Source organism: Leucopleurus acutus (assembly GCF_964270905.1).
Source record: "Leucopleurus acutus genome assembly, chromosome: 2".
Classification (NCBI taxonomy): Eukaryota; Metazoa; Chordata; class Mammalia; order Artiodactyla; family Delphinidae; genus Leucopleurus; species Leucopleurus acutus.
In genome coordinates, this window is record NC_139143.1 from 39,921,380 (window position 1) to 39,939,573 (window position 18,194).

The 18,194-nt window shown below is 40.9% G+C and overlaps 1 protein-coding gene across 4 annotated transcripts; it reads left to right on the plus strand.

Moving 5' to 3' along the window:
- Window positions 1–530: 530 nt before the first annotated feature.
- TMEM183A (transmembrane protein 183A) lies at window positions 531–14,372 on the plus strand. Of its 4 annotated transcripts, none has more exons than XM_082833384.1 (8): window positions 531–698; window positions 893–982; window positions 1,796–1,963; window positions 6,855–7,014; window positions 7,897–8,077; window positions 10,490–10,570; window positions 12,174–12,329; window positions 13,676–14,372. In XM_082833384.1, the coding sequence occupies exons 1-8, from the start codon at window positions 590–592 to the stop codon at window positions 13,859–13,861; spliced, it is 1,131 nt and encodes a 376-aa protein (XP_082689510.1). In that variant the 5' UTR covers window positions 531–589; the 3' UTR covers window positions 13,862–14,372. The 4 variants fall into 4 exon arrangements, with proteins under 4 accessions (XP_082689510.1, XP_082689512.1, XP_082689511.1 ...); XM_082833386.1 differs by having other exon boundaries at window positions 12,182–12,329; XM_082833385.1 differs by having other exon boundaries at window positions 6,858–7,014.
- Window positions 14,373–18,194: the final 3,822 nt, after the last annotated feature.

The following is an 18,194-nucleotide window of genomic DNA, read 5'->3' on the forward strand; positions in this document are numbered from 1 at the left end:
CTCATTGATCCTTCTAGTATTAAGTTTGGAGTATGGTGGTAAATTAATAAACTTTTAAGAACCCCTCCCCCAACTTTGAGAATTCAGAAATTTACAGCTTTTGTATAAGAAATTAGAGTTAAGACTCTTTTAGACCCATGTTGGACTATGTCTACGTGGCCTGAGAGATGGAGCACGAAGATGACAATAGATGTGCTTTTGGGATGCTGAAGAGAACCTGGAGTGTGGACAGAGGCAGTAGCAGAAAAATCGGGGAGACCATAATGTAAACTCAGCTCTAATCAACGGGGTTGTGGGTTTCGGGTCTGAGACACCAAATCACCTTGCAAGACGTATGATAAAAAACCCACACTGCCCAGAACGGCCAGCTACCCTTAGGGAACCAGATGCAGGTTGATCCTTAGGCGCTGGGTGATGACGTACTGCCTTAGACCAGGTGGTGATTGGTTTCTGAAGAGGGGGGTTGGCCTCCAGTGCGACGCGGAGCCCTGTCCTAAGCCTCGCGAGAGCTGCGGTCCTGGAGCGGGATGGCCGCGGAGCCGGGCAGAGCTGGCCTTTGGCTCCTGCTTCCCGCTCTCTGGCCTGAAACATGGCCCGGGATCCTGGCCCGCTAACCCGGCCTCGCCCCGGCACAGTCGCCATGCCCAAGAGAGGAAAGCGACTCAAGTTCCGGGCCCAAGACGCCTGCTCTGGGCGAGGTGGGCGAGGGCGGGGGCGTTGAAAGGCTTGGGGCTGGAAGCAGGGAGGGGGCTGGACAGCACCGAGGCGAGTGCTCGCCTGCCTGCGACGGGAGGGCGGCTGGACTGGGGACTTGGAGTGAGCAGGAGATCTTGGTGGGGAGGAAGCTGAGGAGAGAAGGCCTCCTCCTTTGAGGTTTGGTGCTGTGTTTCAGTGACTGTGGCGGATTATGCCAACTCGGATCCGGCCGTCGTGAGGTCTGGAAGGGTCAAGAAAGCCGTCGCCAATGCTGTTCAGCAGGAAGGTAGGCTTCCGACGAGTCTTTTCAGACTCAGTGAAGAGAGAACTAGGTGCTTTATTTTCCTGGGATTCTGCCTCAGTGTTTTTCTTGCAATCCTTTAGGCATCTTCCTGTAAACATGTTTGCTCTCCTCGATGGTTACTCATATATTCAGGGGAGGGGAAGCATTAGTCAAGAGCAGTAGCAGTTTCTGTAGCAGAAATATTTTATTTCTGTCTTCCCATAAAAAAACAAACAAAAAAAACCTTTGTGTACTCTTCTTTGGTTTCCACAGCTTTCTTCCTGGTTATTAATCTTATTCCTGTTGTTCACATATATTCTCCACTTAACTCTGCTGTTTGCTTCTTTGTGTAATAACCTTGAAGTATTCTTTTCCTTTTCTCATGCTTCTCTTACTTTCAAGCTTCTTACTCAGGGGTCCGTGAAGCTTGTGTTTTCATGATATGTACTGTCTCCAGCCCAGGAATAAGGTTAAATTGGGTTTAATTCCTCTCAAACACTGCTCCTCAGAATTTATGCAAATGAAAATAGCATTCACCTTTTGCTTTTACCCTGAAGGGTTTATAGTGGAGAATAATTCACTCCCTTTTTCTTCAGGTCTTAAGCAGTTTCTGCAACTTTGGAGTCAGTTTGCTCATTACTTTCCAATTTTTTGTGTTTAAAATGCTATTTTTTTTTTTTAAAGATTCTCAGCTTCCTTTAGCAGACTCTCACACAGCTTTTGCTTTTTTTTTCTTTTTTCTTTTCCTTATGGATGCTGATATCCTGCCTAAGCCATGGTACTCTGCCATCTCATTCTCTTCTTATTTTCTTCTAGTAAAATCTCTTTGTGGCTTGGAAGCCTCCCAGGTTCCTGCAGTAGAAGCTTTCTCTGGGGCTGGTGAGCCCTGTGACATCATTGACAGCAGTGATGAGATTGATGCCCAGGAGGAAAGCATCCATGAGAGAACTGCCTCCAGAAAAAAGAAAAGCAAGAGGCACAAAGGTACAGGGCTCGCTCTCTTTTGGATTATTAGTCCTATCTGTGGTGATAACTTGAAGCTGTCACTTTGTCAGTAGCACAAGAGGTGATACCAGTGGAGAACCAGAGTTTGGATCTTTCTAGTGGGACAGGACTTCAATATACCAGGGCTTTCTACTTATATCTAAAGTTGAGAGGAAAGGAGATTGGTAACAGTAGTAGCCATTCATTGAGAACATATCATTATCAGGTAAAATCCATGTAGCAACAGGAAAACAAAAAGCCTTTGCATTTCTGGATTTCTGAATGTGTAAGGAAGCAGAGTTGTGACAAAAATGTTCTCTCTCCCAAGTATGTGGATTGTATATAACCAATTTCACTTCAGCGAAAGTTAGATTATTATCGTGGACTTTTAAGTGCTCTGCAATTGTTAATGCCTGCTTTGTGTCTAGTAGGTACTGTAGGAAATAGAGAAATGTGTGATGTTTATGTATTAGTGGCAATAAAACTTACACAAATGAAACAAAGAAAGGTAAACTAATGGTATACAATGTGCCAATGCATCATTCACTGGTTTGCTCCAGACTTAAGGAATCAGACTCTTGGGGTAGAGCCCGGAATTCTTAAAGCTAAAGTGGTTCTGATGATCAGCTAGAGTTAGGAGGAAACTAATGTAATAAATGATATGTGTATTTTTGGTCTCAGATCTCTGAGAACTTTCACCTATACTTGAGAATCAGATGACAGACTTTTGCATATGTTAAAATATATTGAAATAATCAATAAATTAATGAGATGACTTTGCTTTGAAGTTATACCAATTATTGTCAGTGATACCACTCTTTTCCGGAACCAAGAATGTTAATAGACATTCCTCACACTTCTTTGTTCCTTAATTTCTTGCTTTAAATCCCTACTCATCATCATCATTGTATTAGATATTTCTCTTGATTTTCCTTCTTGGTTTTGAGCACATTCCACAGAAGAGCTTACAGACTTTAAAAACATCTTTATTGAGATAAAATTCATCTCTTTAAAGTGTACAATGCAGTAGTTTTAGTATGTTCTCAGAGTTTTTTTTTTTTTAACATCTTTATTGGAGTATAATTGCTTTACAATGGTGTGTTCGTTTCTGCTTTATAACAAAGTGAATCAGTTATACATATACATATGTTCCCATATCTCTTCCCTCTTGCGTCTCCCTCCCTCCCACCCTCCCTATCCCACCCCTCTAGGTGGTCACAAAGCACCCGAGCTGATCTCCCTGTGCTATGCGGCTGCTTCCCACTAGCTATCTGTTTTACGTTTGCTAGTGTATATATGTCCATGCCACTCTCTCACTTTGTCACAGCTTACCCTTCCCCCTCCCCACATCCTCAAGTCCATTCTCTAGTAGGTCTGTGTCTTTATTCCCGTCTTACCCCTAGGTTCTTCATGACATTTTTTTTCCTCTTAGATTCCATATATGTTAGCATACGGTATTTGTCTTTCTCTTTCTGACTTACTTCACTCTGAATGACAGACTCTAGGTCCATCCACCTCACTACAAATAACTCAATTTCGTTACTTTTTATGGCTGAGTAATATTCCATTGTATATATGTGCCACATCATCTTTATCCATTCATCCAATGATGGACACTTAGGTTGCTTCCATCTCTTGGCTATTGTAAATAGAGCTGCAATGAACATTTTGGTACATGACTCTTTTTGAATTATGGTTTTCTCAGGGTATATGCCCAGTAGTGGGATTGCTGGGTCATATGGTAGTTCTATTTGTAGTTTTTTAAGGAATCTCCATACTGTTCTCCATAGTGGCTGTACCAATTCACATTCCCACCAGCAGTGCAAGAGAGTTGTGTAGCCATCAACATGATCTAAGTTTAGAACATTTCTATCAACTCAAATCTATTAGTATCATTCCTCATTCCCTCCCAACACTCTCTCCCACCCATCCCTTCTCCCAGGCAACCACCAATCTACTTTCTGTCCTTATAGATTTGCCTATTCCGGACATTTCATATAAACAAAATCATATAATATGTGGTCTTTTGCATCTGGCTTCTTTGACTTAACATAATGCTTTCAAGGTTCATCCATATTGTAGCATATATCAGTACTTTATTCCTTTTTATTGCTTTTTCTTTGACTGTCATAAATAATGCTACTATGAACACTCATGGACAAGTTTTTGTGTGAACATATATTTTCATTTTTGTCAGGTAGGAGTGAAATTGCTGGATCACATGGTAACTATGTTTAACTTTTTGCAGAACTGCCAAGTTTTTTATGAAGTTTCCATTTTATATTCCCACCAGCAGTGAATGAGAGTTACAGTTTCTCCACATCCTCCTCAACACTTGTTATTGTCTAACTTTTTAAACTATAGGCATTCTAGTTGATGTGAAGTGGTATCTCATGGTTTTGATTTGCATGCTAATGATGTTGAGCATCTTTTATGTGCTTATTGGCCTTTCGTGTATCTTCTTTGGAGAAATGTCTATTCAAATTCTTCACTCATTTTTACATTAGGTTATCTTTATATTACTGAGTTGTAAGAATTCTTATGTATTCAGGAGACCAGTCACTTATCAGATACATGATTTGTGGTTTACAAACTCTTAGCTATAATTCATCTTTTACTTCCTTGCTGCACTTTACCCCCATTAGGGTCCTTCATTCTCATCAAACTGGTCTTTTTTTTCCCCCTCTTTTTTCTTCTAGCTTTTTAAAAATGAAACATATACAAAAGAAGAGAGAATAGTGTAATGAATCCAATGTGGCTATTACATAGCTTCAGTTATCAACTCATGGTCACTTTTGTTTCAGCCACTACCCCCTCACCCCCACCTCAACATACACACACACACACACACACACACACACACACACACACACACACACACACACACACACACACACACACACACACACACACACACACACACCATACACACTTGATTATTTTGAAACAATTTCCAGATATTCCATTTTTATATCTGTAAATATTCTGGTAGTTATCACCAAAAGATAAATGCTCTTAAAAAATTATCACATCTAAAAAAGTTAGTAATTTCCTTTTTTTTTTAAGCTACTTTATTATTATTTTTTAAATTTATTTATTTATTTTTGGCTGTGTTGGGTCTTCGTTGCTGCGCGTGGGCTTTCTCTAGTTGCAGCAAGTGGGGATTATACTTCATTGAGGTGCGCAGGCTTCTCACTGTGGTGGCTTCTCTTGTTGAGGAGCATGGGCTCTAGGCGCGCCGGCTTCAGTAGTTGTGGCACGCGGGTTCGGTAGCTGTGGCTTGTAGGCTGTAGAGCACAGGCTCAATAGTTGTGGCACACGTGCTTAGTTGCTCTGCAGCATGTGGGATCTTCCCGGACCAGGGCTCAAACCCGTGTGGCCTGTATTGGCAGGTGGATTCTTAACCACTGTGCCACCAAGGAAGCCCAACAGTAATTTCTTAATATCATCAAAATCTTGTTAGACTTGTCTCTTTATTGCCCTCACATGTGTTTTGTTTTTTTAAATATCCAGGCTTCATGTTAACTGTTTATTTCACTTGGAATACTTTTCCCCTTAACCTATGAATATCAAATTTTTTGTCCTTCATAACTTATCTCCATGAAGCTTTCCTTTACTGATTCCATTTCCTACGTTTTGAAATTTCTTAATAATTGTGTGTAAAACATTGGCAATTTTTATAATTACTGAGTTTTGTCCCTAAAAACAGAAAATTTTTAATAGTACTCTGCTTTGTGAAAGTCCTCGTGGGTCTCAGTGGAGGAAATTCTGATAGTTGTTTGCCTTCTCTTTTAGAGAGAGATTTAATGTGGGAGAAGGGGGCCCCAAATGTGGTAGGCTGAGCCTTAAATGGTTACTGGAGATATCAAGAAGCATAAGAACCAAAAAAGACGATGTTGTTTTAGAAGCATTGGTCTCTGTTATGAAGAACCTAATGCAAGAACCTGATTGAGTCATAGGGCTGCACGAAGCAGCTAGAAAAGCAGAGGCAGCTTCAGGGAGGTAGTTGTAGGGGCTTTTTGCTCAGGAAACAGAAAGAAAAAAGCTGTGTTTTGGATAGCTATATAACTAAGTCTCAATTAAAGATTATGGTTAGCCCAGATTCTGGTATCTCTGTGGAGTGTGAATTTTTATTTGAACCTGACATGTATAGTGGACCTCAGGGTCAAGAGAATTAACCCTAATGAGGTCTGAAGGAGGAAGAGGTGGGGATACATCATCACAGGGTATCCTTGAACACTGGATGCTTGTGGCCAGAATTGTAGATCAAGCTGACAATGAAACAAGAAGAAACCAGAAGACACATATCTAAGGCAATTACTGAGTAATGAAAATACACTAACTTACTTGTTTTTTTTTATTTAGTTTGTACTTTGAGGTTTCCTCATACCATCTTAAAATCAGTTTTATTTTTTAAGTGACTGAATTGAAGAAAATGTTTGGTGGATGGGGACTGCAAGGGAAATCAAGGGCAGAATTTATAGTGAAAAGCTGGACTTTGGAGAAAACTGGGTTCTGTTTACCTTGAATACGTGCAACGTTCTGTTTTCTTATAGTAAAATGGACACAATAATATTTTCCTTATTTCCACTGAAAAATTATTATAGTTGAATGATATAATGTATGCAAAGGTACTTTGAAAACTTCAAAATAGTATGTAAATAGTGGTTAAATAAAGGCCTTAAGAACAAGACCTATTCACTTGGGCAACAGGAAACAAAAGTTTTCAGCAGCTAGAATAAGCAGGAAATGATGAGTTTGAGAGGCTTCCTTGGACCTATTTAAACCATTTTCTTAACTGTGCAAGCCCTGGGAGAATTGAAATGATTGGGGATCTTTATATGTGCATATAATAGAAGATCAAAAGTTATAGTTCTTTTTTCTGTTTCAGAAGATCTGGATGGGGCTGGAGGAGAAGAGTATCCCATGGATATTTGGCTCTTACTGGCCTCCTATATCCGTCCTGAGGACATTGTGAATTTTTCCCTGATTTGTAAGAATGCCTGGACTGTCACTTGCACTGCTGCCTTTTGGACCAGGTTGTACCGAAGGTGCGACCACAGAGAGCTCACTGTGTTATCTGTGTAGCTTATTTCTTGTTGTTTTTGATTTGGAGCTACTCTCTGGATGGTGACCTCTTTTCACTTTCTCTACTGCATGCCTGGGCATGAACCTAGCTTTGAATTCCTTGAGCTCCTCTTTAATTTAAAATTGATATTATTAATTCATCTGGTAATTGTCTTCCCTATGGTTACCCACTTTTCTTCAGTGGTTTATCTTAGCTAGAATTTTCAAAAGTTATAGATGCCCATCTGTTTATCTTTGCAACTGGATTTGTTGTTTCTTAGATTTGCTAGTCATCTTGAAGTATCATATAGTCTTTGTAGTTATGCTGCTCTGTGTATAGTTGTAGTGGTGAAGAGGGAGTGAATGATGTGATTAGTAAGAGGGCTGACTTTTGATGCAGGGTTAGAAGTGTAGTGAAGATTGTAAATCGTCAGTAAGAATGTGGTGGAAGGGGATGGTGAGGTATCAGGGAGTAGAGAACTTTCTGAGACATGTGACAAGAGAACTTGGTGGATCTTCCCCAGTGCAGGTTCTTTTTGAGCAGCTGAAGTATATTGTACTGGTATAAAGTCAGAGACTTGCCCCTTTTTTAAAGTGAAATAGTGAGGATTTAAAATTTTTAAATGAATAAAGGAGTGCAGGATTACAAGGTATATTGGGTTTTGCATAGAAGAGACGCAAAAGTAGCTAAGAAGTGAAGGAGATAGTGATTTGTGTGTGTGTATGTGAGAGCACTAGGGACAAACTAACTACTGGCCAGTGGAATAGTATAGTAAAATTTGTACTGAGCCCAGGAGTCCTAGGAGACTGGCCTAGAGCAGAAGAGAGAGGTCACTTATTGGTAGGAGTAATGTGTCATGTTTTAGGCACTACACGCTGGATGCCTCTCTGCCTTTGCGCCTGCGACCAGAGTCAATGGAGAAGCTGCGCTGTCTCCGGGCATGTGTGATCCGATCTCTGTACCATATGTATGAGCCATTTGCTGCTCGAATCTCCAAGAATCCAGCCATTCCAGAAAGCACTCCTAGCACATTAAAGAATTCCAAAGTAAGTGACAATTAGTGTTGGGATTTAACAAATGGACTCTTGTATAATGGGCCTGTTATCATGGCTTGTTTCCAGCTTCCTTGATGGGGTGGTCTAGGGCCATAAGTACCAGGCTGCTAAGGGACTAATGTAAACTTTCAGGGCTCATGGGTATCTCTTCTCCAAGACATTCCTGCTGTGCTGGGTTGGCTCATGTTATCTTTACCTTAAAGCTTTCTTGTGCTTTTAGCATATTCCTTATTCTCTTTATTTTAATTTATTTTCATGCCTTATACACTGGGCCACTTTAGATGGTTTAGATGGTTTGATGGTTTGGGCTAGGAAGAACACAACTCAAATGGTAGATGTAAACTATAATTCTTAAAAGGTGCTTTAAATCATGATACAAAGATATAAAACGACTTACTAATTTTCTTTTTCTAATGTGACCTTGACATCTGGATTTCCACTTTCTTGTTAACCTTAAAAGATTCTGGTGTGGACTTCTTCAGCATTTGCAAAGTGCCCACTATTGCCAGGCTCAGGGGTGGGTTGTTTCAGAGACTATAAGGTACTTCCACTCATAGACTTTAGCCCTCTAAAATTCTTACTGTGTTCTAGGCCATTCCTTATATCTTGGAATTTCCCCAGTAGTTTATATTTGTACATTGTATTCAAGGTTCTGGCATTCTTCTGATTTGTAAGTAGGTCTATAAGCCTTCGGTCCATTCTCTCCTTTTTTCTGCCATAATGAAATACCTAGTGAACACATCTTTGCCAAGCTAGACTAGTATAGCATATATGATTATTTAGGCAAGTTGATGTCTCGGCCTTTTTCTCATTCAACTAATACTATTGTCTAAATTTTGTATCTTTTGCGTTTGTTAATAATTTTTATTACTCTGTTCCTACCCAAAGTCTGGTGTTCTATAGCACTTCCTATTCTCTTCTGTTTTGTTTTTATGCTTTGGATGTTACATAATGATTCTTTTCCCCTAGTTCAGCTCTAGTGTGATAACATTCTACCTGATACATATTGATTAAAAGGGTACTGTTGATTCAAGATCATCATGGTTCCCCCCAGGGTTGCAAACTGAGGTGGTCAGGGCCATTGGCTGAGCCAATTTAATGTCACACTAGCTGATGGATTTAGGGCAGGATTAGAATGCTGGGTGAGTAGAATTTCATTCCTTCTCCTTGTAATATGAGTGGACAGTGTATCATTTCACATTTATAGTTTTTCTCCCCCAAAAAACATTTGATCTTGTCAGGTGAGGTGGGGATCATCCCAAAGCTAACCATGCTAGGGGTGAATCAATTGTTGGGAGCAGAGCAGCATTGGGCAAACTCCTCATGCTTGACACATCCTCGCGGCTCCAGTGCACAATGCAAGTGCTACTGCCTAAATCTAAAATACCCATGTCTTCATATTCTTATAATTGTATATTAAGTTTTTTAAGTGGACTAAAAAAGTGACTTTTAAGTGGCTAAAAGTCAAGGTGGTGATAACTAAGGTCTTAATCCAGACAGGAAGGCTAGGCCACCTGTCTGCTGCTTTTGTACCTGTTGTTAGAGATCTTCTGAAGAGGATGTGGGACCTGCAGTGGCAGGTGTCCCATGCATGGCCTTGCTAGTATAACCACATCGCATGGCATTCAGGAAGTTGCCAGCATGCCTAAGGGAAGTTGTCCCATGTTCCTGGACTCCACCTTTTCGTATTTGATTCTCCCTCTCTCTCTTTTCAGTAGCATAGCTTGTGTGGGACACTGGAGCCGTTGTGTTGGCAGCAGAAGTGTTTGCCCCTTAAAGCCAAGCCCATTATTTTTGATGGAACAGCAGGACCTACAGGGCATGTCTGAAGGGCAGGACAGCTGGCACGGCGGACGACCCACCCCTTATCCCCTGGGAGGTACTTAACTTCTTGTGTTAACCCTAGCTGTAGCCTGACTTTCCTTGAGGGGCTTACTCTAGACTGAATTCAGCTCACCTCTGTAGTTTCCATACCGGCTGTCTGCTCCCAGAAGGTCCTGAGTGGTTTGCTCCTATTACGTACAGGGCTGGCTGTCTCTGCCTGCCTTATGGCTTTGTTATCATCTTGTCTGGTGGCTACTGGCTGCCCTTATATTTTAATATAGAGGAGTGGCCTGCTGAATCAGATAATGCCCCAGTCTCTAGAGACCATGTTTCTGTCTTTAAAGATGAGAACAATAGGGGTTGACCTCAGTAGCATCTGAGGTTGACTTATATTGGTACCTCTTCTCTTTACTGAATAGCCTTGGGATTGTCTCTTTTCATGTTGCACCAGTGTCAAATTGTAGTGGTGGTGCGGGGGAGGTGGGGATTTCTATCCGTGCCAAAGTAAAAATCTCAGCATTGGGACCGTGGCTGGCTTTAGAGCTAGCAAACAGAAAGGTTATTTTTATTTTCTTACAGTGCTTACTTTTCTGGTGCAGAAAGATTGTTGGGAACAGACAGGAGCCAATGTGGGAATTCAACTTCAAGTTCAAAAAGCAGGTGTGTGCTTTTATCATCTCTTTGCTTTTCAGGTAATATCTTACTCTAATTTTACTAGACATAAAATTGCCTCATTAAAATCAGATAATACACATTAAAACATATAATGTCATAAAAATAAAAGAAAACTGTTTTCTATGAAAGAGGCACAAAGATTTAATAGCTTAATGCAAAGAGTAAACCTTGAGTGGATCCTGAATTAATGAACAAAGAGCAATAAAAGACATTTTTGGTACAATTAAAGAAATTTGAGTATGCCCTGGATATTAGATTATATGAAATTATTGTTAATTTTCTTAGGTGTGATAATGTTACTGAGGTTATATATGTATCTTTATTCATGTTGAATAAGGGTGGAATGCCAGTGTTACTTTCAAATGGCTTTGCCTCCCCTACCCCAAGAGTTCATGTGTTTTTTTCCTTAATATGTGAATATATATAAAATGAGAGGTGAGGGAGAGAGAAAACAAACGTGGCAAAATATCCAGTGGTAAAGGGTATACAGGAGTTTATTGCATGGTTTTGTTAACTTTTCTATATATTTGAAGACTTTAAAAGTGGGAAAGGGAAAAACTTGTTATAACAATGTACTGAGGTTATTTGACTAAGAATTTTTTTGTTTTTCAAAGCAAATGTATTGTAAACAACAATACTTCATATGGTTTTATATCTGAGGCAGTTTGGGCAAGCCATGGGGAGAGGGACTGCCAAGAGTCTATTTATAAGAAGAGTAGATACTATTGCACCTTTATCTCTGCCTTTTTCTTGGACTGTACCTGAGATCTTGGCTACAGTGAGGATCTGTTCTGCATGTCTTTACTTCTTGTCCTCAGCAGCCTCATTTCCTCCATCTGTCTCCCATACTTAGTATCTCACTGAGGTGACACATTACAAATAGAATTACAGTTATCCCTCACTTGATGACAAGTGTGTTCCAGATAAGTTTGTATTTAAAGTAAATCATATTTTTACATTGATTTTTCAAAAACACGGTTCTAGGGATGAATTTTGGCTCTGATCATTTGCTTTTAATAAGATGTCCACAATCTATGATATCCATTAGATGTTGGTAGAAAGTCCACCATAGCACCTTTTTGGGAGGGAACTGAGGGGCAATCTTTACAGTGTATACAAGCTAAGACCAGAGCTGCTGCAGGAAAGTGAATGCTAAGATTTCCTCTAGCTCTGAGAGTTGTGACTCTTGTTTTATGATGCCTGGAATTAGATGACCACTTCTGCTTCCATCCCTTTTTGTGCAGCAGATGTTCTTTGGAGTCTGACAAGTCACAAGGAATTTGTGATCTCTCAAACATTGGAGGGCCTCTGATAGAGCTATAAGTTTCCATGTCTTGCCAGATGGTAGGAAACACCATCTAAATGAAGCACCCACTGTCACATTTCTCATCCAAATGTGTTTCCATGTCTTTCAAAGGTCAGATTTTCCTTGATCTGTATAGAAACTGATACGTATATTAAAGAGAGAAGAGATAACAGAAAAATGGATCTCAGCAGCTTTAGTTAAGCCATACCATTTTCATTGGTGGAGTCTTAGAGCCATAAACATTTCCTCTAACCCATTAGAGTAATTCTTAATTCTCTTCAGTCCCCTAGATTAAAGAGCAAGTGTATGGGAGGATTGCAGCCTCCCATTCAGTACGAAGATGTTCATACCAACCCAGACCAGGACTGCTGCCTACTGCAGGTCACCACCCTCAATTTCATCTTTATTCCAATTGTCATGGGAATGATATTTACCCTGGTAAGTGGAGACAGGATGTCATCCTCAGCTCTTTCATAGACTCACTATACTTAGGGTTTGAAAGAAATTTGTAAATTTAACCATTGAGGAAGAAATCTTTCAAGAATAATTTTAAACAGAATCTGAAAGCAGACTTGTATACTAGGAATAGACATATTTGTGAAGTTAATTATGTCTGAGAATATTTTACTTCTGTTTCCTTCTCTATAGTGAACAGAATGTTTTTGCATCTCCTGTGTAGTGTTCATTAATGTTTGAGAAACATTATCCTGTTAAGGTTAATGATGAAGCTTATACATGAACACTGTATGTCAGGACCTGAGGCATGCATGTGGTATCATATATGGAATATTAAAATGTAGGGTTACCAGCTCTGTCTTTTGTGTGATGCTCTGACTATTCAAGGTTTAGCTAAGAATTAGATTTTAGCTAAGGATTAGATTAGTAAACAACAAATATGCTTCTGGTGTATTTTCCATGTTTTTAACATTTTTAACTGGATTGGCAACTGGAGAGTTCATGTAATTTATCTTCTCTGTATTTTAAGCTTATGTTCAGAGATGTTTCCCCCTCCACATTGAAAATAGCTTTATTCTTTTTTTAATGGTAACATAAATAATTCATACTTCATGTGAAGAATTTAAATAATACATAAACACATTGAGAACAGTGAAGGTGACTTAGACTTCCGCTATCCTATAACTGCAGTTAACTTTTGGGGAACTGTTCTTTAATGTATCTGTTAATATATATTCAATACATGTATACACCCACTCTCTTAAATAATTTTGTATAATTGAGATTCTGTCATATATCTGTTTTTATTGTAGGCATCTCTCATTAAGCCACATTAATGACATTTATATACTTATTATACTCCACATACTTCCTACTCTTAGAATTCTATACAGATTTACGTATACATAAACATTTAGAGATTTTGTGGTTTATTTTCCAAAACAATGTGATCAGATCAGTTTCATGCATCTTGCTTAACTTGCTCAATAATATCTCATCAGAATCCCTTCAAGTCATCTCTTATAGCTCTAATCCAATTTTTTTAAATTGTCATTAAGGTAGTCTATGTGCATGTGTCCTAATTTGTTCAGCCATTTGAGAGGCTTTCTTTAGCACAGTTTAAATATATGAAGCTAAGAAAAACTTATAAAAATCACCCTTAATTTTTAATATCTTTGCAAAAAAAGATAGTATAGTGCTGTCGGTATAACTTAGAGATTATTTTGTGGCCTAGTTCATGTCAGTTTTCTAGATTGTCTCATTTTAGAGTGAGTCATAGGAAAACAAGGTTGTTTAATTTGAGTACTGAATTTATTTTTCCCTCCCAGTTTACTATCAATGTGAGCACGGACATGCGGCATCATCGAGTGAGACTGGTGTTTCAAGATTCTCCTGTCCGTGGAGGTCGGAAACTGCGCAGTGAACAGGGTGTGCAAGTCATCCTGGACCCAGTGCACAGCATTCGACTTTTTGACTGGTGGCATCCTCAGTATCCATTCTCCCTGAGAGCATAGATACTGCTTCCCATCACTGAGGGCAGCCCTGAGCTAGGCCAGTCCATTTGTAATCAGATTCCATTTTGGAACGGGCAGCTGATTGTATATCTGGTCAGTAATGCACATGCTCTTCAGGTTTCTGGGGCTCCTTCTAGGGGAAGGAGAAGGATTGAATCAGGAGTAAAAACATTATGATTTATAAACATATTTTAATGTAAAATTTTGCATTTGAAAGGTGAAACCTGGCCCTATTTTCTGTGTTAAACCCCATTTGGTGCTACTGAGTTTGTTCTTTATTCTTTTATCCCAGCCAGAGTGGATGATCTCGCTTTAGGGGAAAATTAAACTCTTAAATCTCCAAACAAGGAAATTTCAGCATTCCCTTATGGATCAGAGTAACCTTAGAGGCTTAAAATTGTTGCTACTGTTGCTTCCAATTTAGCTGCCCCTCAAATTCAAGTGAATATTTCCTCTTCTCCCTTTACCCCTCTCTAGAAATAAAGCAGGTGACAGGGTTTTCATAAACTTATGAGATTGACTTGTGTATCTTTCTTTAAAAATATTTGTCACATAAATATTTTTTTGCCAGTTTTGGATTTTAGGTATTTTTTTTTTTGCATGAAGCTGATAGTAATGATAATGATTTTGTGCTACACTAGGAACTTTTCGTATCTCTAGTTCTCACAATCCTGCAAGGTAGGTGATACTATTCCCATTCTCTGGCTGAAAAAGCTGAATCAGTGACTTAAACAAGGCCATACTATCCAATAAGTGGCAGAGCCAGAATTCTGACTCAGGTCCTTTTGCTGTGCCACAATTAAAAAGGTCAGTCTCATTATTCTTGTGGTAGATGGTGGCACAGGGGAGTAGGCAGAGTGTACATAGATAGAAAGAGTAAAAGGGTGAGTAAAAAGTTGATTGTGGTATACCTTATCCCTAATCAGCCTAAAAGTTATATAAGATTGATGAAAGAATCTTTTAAATATGTGTTTCCAAGTAAAATGTAAAACAAATCAAGACAGTTATTGCAGGAAGTATAGTGATATTTTCATTGAATTGTTAGAAGGGCATTTATTATGAAGGTTCATTAAAAAATTGCATTCTCATATTGAAACCAGACTCCTGCACTATAAGAATTTAGTGACTCCTTTGCTCTGCTCTGCCCTGTGCTGCCTATGAGAGCTTGGCCTTTTATCCCTGCAGAAATGCTCATGTCCTCTTGGTGAGAGGACTTGGTATAGCTTGTGTACTCTGAGAAGAGGATCATGTTTTTGTTTTGTTTCTGCTAACAAGATAAGTTTGCTGCTTGTCTCCTCCCACCTGCCCCCCACCCAAATTAGATAGGGAGCTGGATATTAGCTAGAGGTGGCATTACGACCATATTCTTTAAACATGAAAATCTCATGGGGGTAGTTATTATCATGAGCTTGACTGCTAAATTAGTGTGTTGTTTTTTCCTTACCATTCCCTACCCCCTGCTATTTAAAGAATAGTCTTAGGAAGCCCCTGCTTAATACAGCTGCTAACAGCTAACCTTACCCTGCACTGAGGGTGGTACTAAAGCTGTTCACACAGAAAGTGAGCCTGGGTCAGTGAAAACCAGAATTTGGGCAGTTAAATGATAAAAACAAAAAACCCCTGAACAATATGCACCATCTCTACAACCAGAAGTTGCCTCTTTGAGGCAAGAGGAGAGAAGCACACAGTCCCTAGTTCCCTGAATTAAAGATGCCATGGAGCAGAAGGGAGTTGTCCTGGTGGATTTTGTGTCCCCCATTTAGGAGTTAACTTTTAGAAGGGGAGTGAAATAAATTTGGCTTAATAATTGTGTTCTGACTGATCTTCCTAGTTTTTGTATGAAACTCCATGGTATGATGATATTGCCTCAGCTGTTCTCTTAGTATAATATTGACAAACACTTGGTAAAGTATGTTATCAAAGGTTGTCATGGCTTCAGCCTTCCCTCTGCACTGACTGAGTTGCCTTTTCTAGGATGATTCCTGATTCATTAGTGAAAGGATATGAAGTGTCTCAGGGATTTCCTTTTGATGAGAACCTGAAACTACCTGGAGAAGAGTTGGAACTTTCTGAACTGCTTTTGTAAAAACTGCTTTGTACTTGTCACTTCCTTAAATATGTACCTTGATTTTGCTCTAAGGGTCAGACAAACAAAATACTTAGCTTCATTTCTTACCCTTCAAATAAATCGGAATTACTCAGATTTTCCTGCCTTCTACCAAAGATACAAGGAAACTAAGCCAAAAGGTGAATATATTGCGGGAAAGAAAAATATTAATTAATTAATGGTTATATGTGCCACTGATCTCAACTACAGCATTTGTTGCTGATATAGAACATGTGTGTGTATAAGTCTGTACACATGGCATGTATATAAAAATCTTTCACACTTGGAGCAGTGTGTACTGGGTATTGTAAAGGATTGAGTAGGCACTGTGATGATACTTCACAAACCAGATGGGAAAGATGCATTAATAGCCACCGGTGACAGGGTAAGGAGCAATTCAAGAAAATGTACAGATTTAACCAAAATTTGTCAGGAATTTTGGCATTGAGACTGTCTTCATACTATGTATATATAATAGACAAACATTTCATTTTATAGTAAGTGTTAGCACAGCCAAATACCTGAATTCAGGCAAGCGACACAATTCACTGAAGTGCACCCTAGGGAAATGTATCTGGATTAGGTTTCTCCACTTAAAAAATGGGTACAACCAGAGTAAAAGTAGTAAATGGGCGCAAGAGAAAGGTGACGAACCATTGGCAAACAATCAGAAGGCCAGTACTGAGGCCAATTTAGAGAGCAGGTGGTTAGAGACAAAGGTAAGTTCAAAGGGATATGTGCTGCACCTCACTGGGAAGGAGGCAGGACTCCGCTGGGCTCTGAAACTTTACTGGCGTTGGGTAAAAACCTCAGCTCTCCGCCACCTCGTAAGGGACTCTCCGGGCAGCACCAAGATGGCGCGCAGCATCAAAGAGGCTCCTGTGTCACGTGTGAGGGAGCGCCGGGGCGGAGGCGTGGCCTCGAGGGAGTCGGTCAGGCCCCGCCCTTGAGGTGGGGCCAGGAACTGTCAGCAGAAGGAGGGGGTAGGACCTTGAGGAGGGGCGCCACGGCGCTGGTGGAGGCTGCAGCTACGTTCGCGCCTGCTCGGCTCCCTAGGACGCGTCGGGCTCCCGGGGTCCGGGGTGGCTTCTTGCTCGGATACGAGCTGCCCGGCCTTCAGTGATTGCAGGCAGGTGAGCGTCCAGAGCCCGGGTTGGGGAAGGATGCCTCTTTTTCCCACTTTCAGCTCCCCTCACAGTTTGGGGAGGGCGTCTCAGTGTAGCGGTTCTGGGGAAACAGCACCTTTTTACTCAAATGTGTCGTCTCCTTTAGACTTCGCTACTGCTTCTTCTGCCGCCCCTCACCAGCCTTTGTAGTGCCCTGTGCCCTTGGAGGTGAGAATGGGGGGACGATGCCCGATTTGCGGGGAGGGCATGGAGTTCGCCTTCAGCTCCATCAGCTTGGGGCGGGGGGGCTGAGTTGGCAACTCTCCCGGTGGAAACTGGATGGACTGCGCCCCCATTTCCCCTCCGGGAGAGTCAGAGAAGAAGAGCTTGGGCCATCTCCGCTCCTTTGGCACGAGAGGTACTGAGGTCTTCGCTCTTCCCACGTTGCTCATATCACCCGTTCTTAATATTGCTAGCTCTCCATTCCTCGAACTGCCAGTCTCAGGCTGTGCCAGAGATGCCCCCATCTCTGCAGTGCCAGGGCGGTGGGGTGGAAGGAGCGGCCAATCCGAGGTCTGGTGAAGGTGGGGTTGAGTGTGGGCGCAACCATAAAAGAGTGCTGGAATACAGATTCCTGAGCTGGGAGGGTGGGAGTGGGGAACTGACTTTCGACCACGCAGTAGGGATGTTTTCCCCGTACAGTTTGGTGGTGGGTGGGAAGAGAGAGGTCCGGTTGAAAGACTTGGAAACGAGGTGTGGCTGGGTTTTTTGTTTTGAGGAGGAGGGATTGAGGACAAGGTGCCACCAGGTGCTAAAGTCACCTTTGAGGAGAGGTATGCTGGTAGAGGGGTGGGGGAATTGGGGCTGCTGTCCTATGTGGTGAGCAAGTGGTTAAGGAGGAGACTCTGCTTAGCATGGAGATCCCCTCCTGGCGGGAGCTTAAGGGGCTCCTCCAGTAGTCACGTTTCAGGTTCTTCCCCCAGTCTTCCCCGTTGGAACTGGTACCTAGTACTTTGTTTGACATCCAACAAATGTTAATTGGGCACCTACTATAATGCCAGACACCATCCTAGGTGCTAAGTCTTCTGAAGGCAATTTAGGGCTATGGAGCACCTGAAAG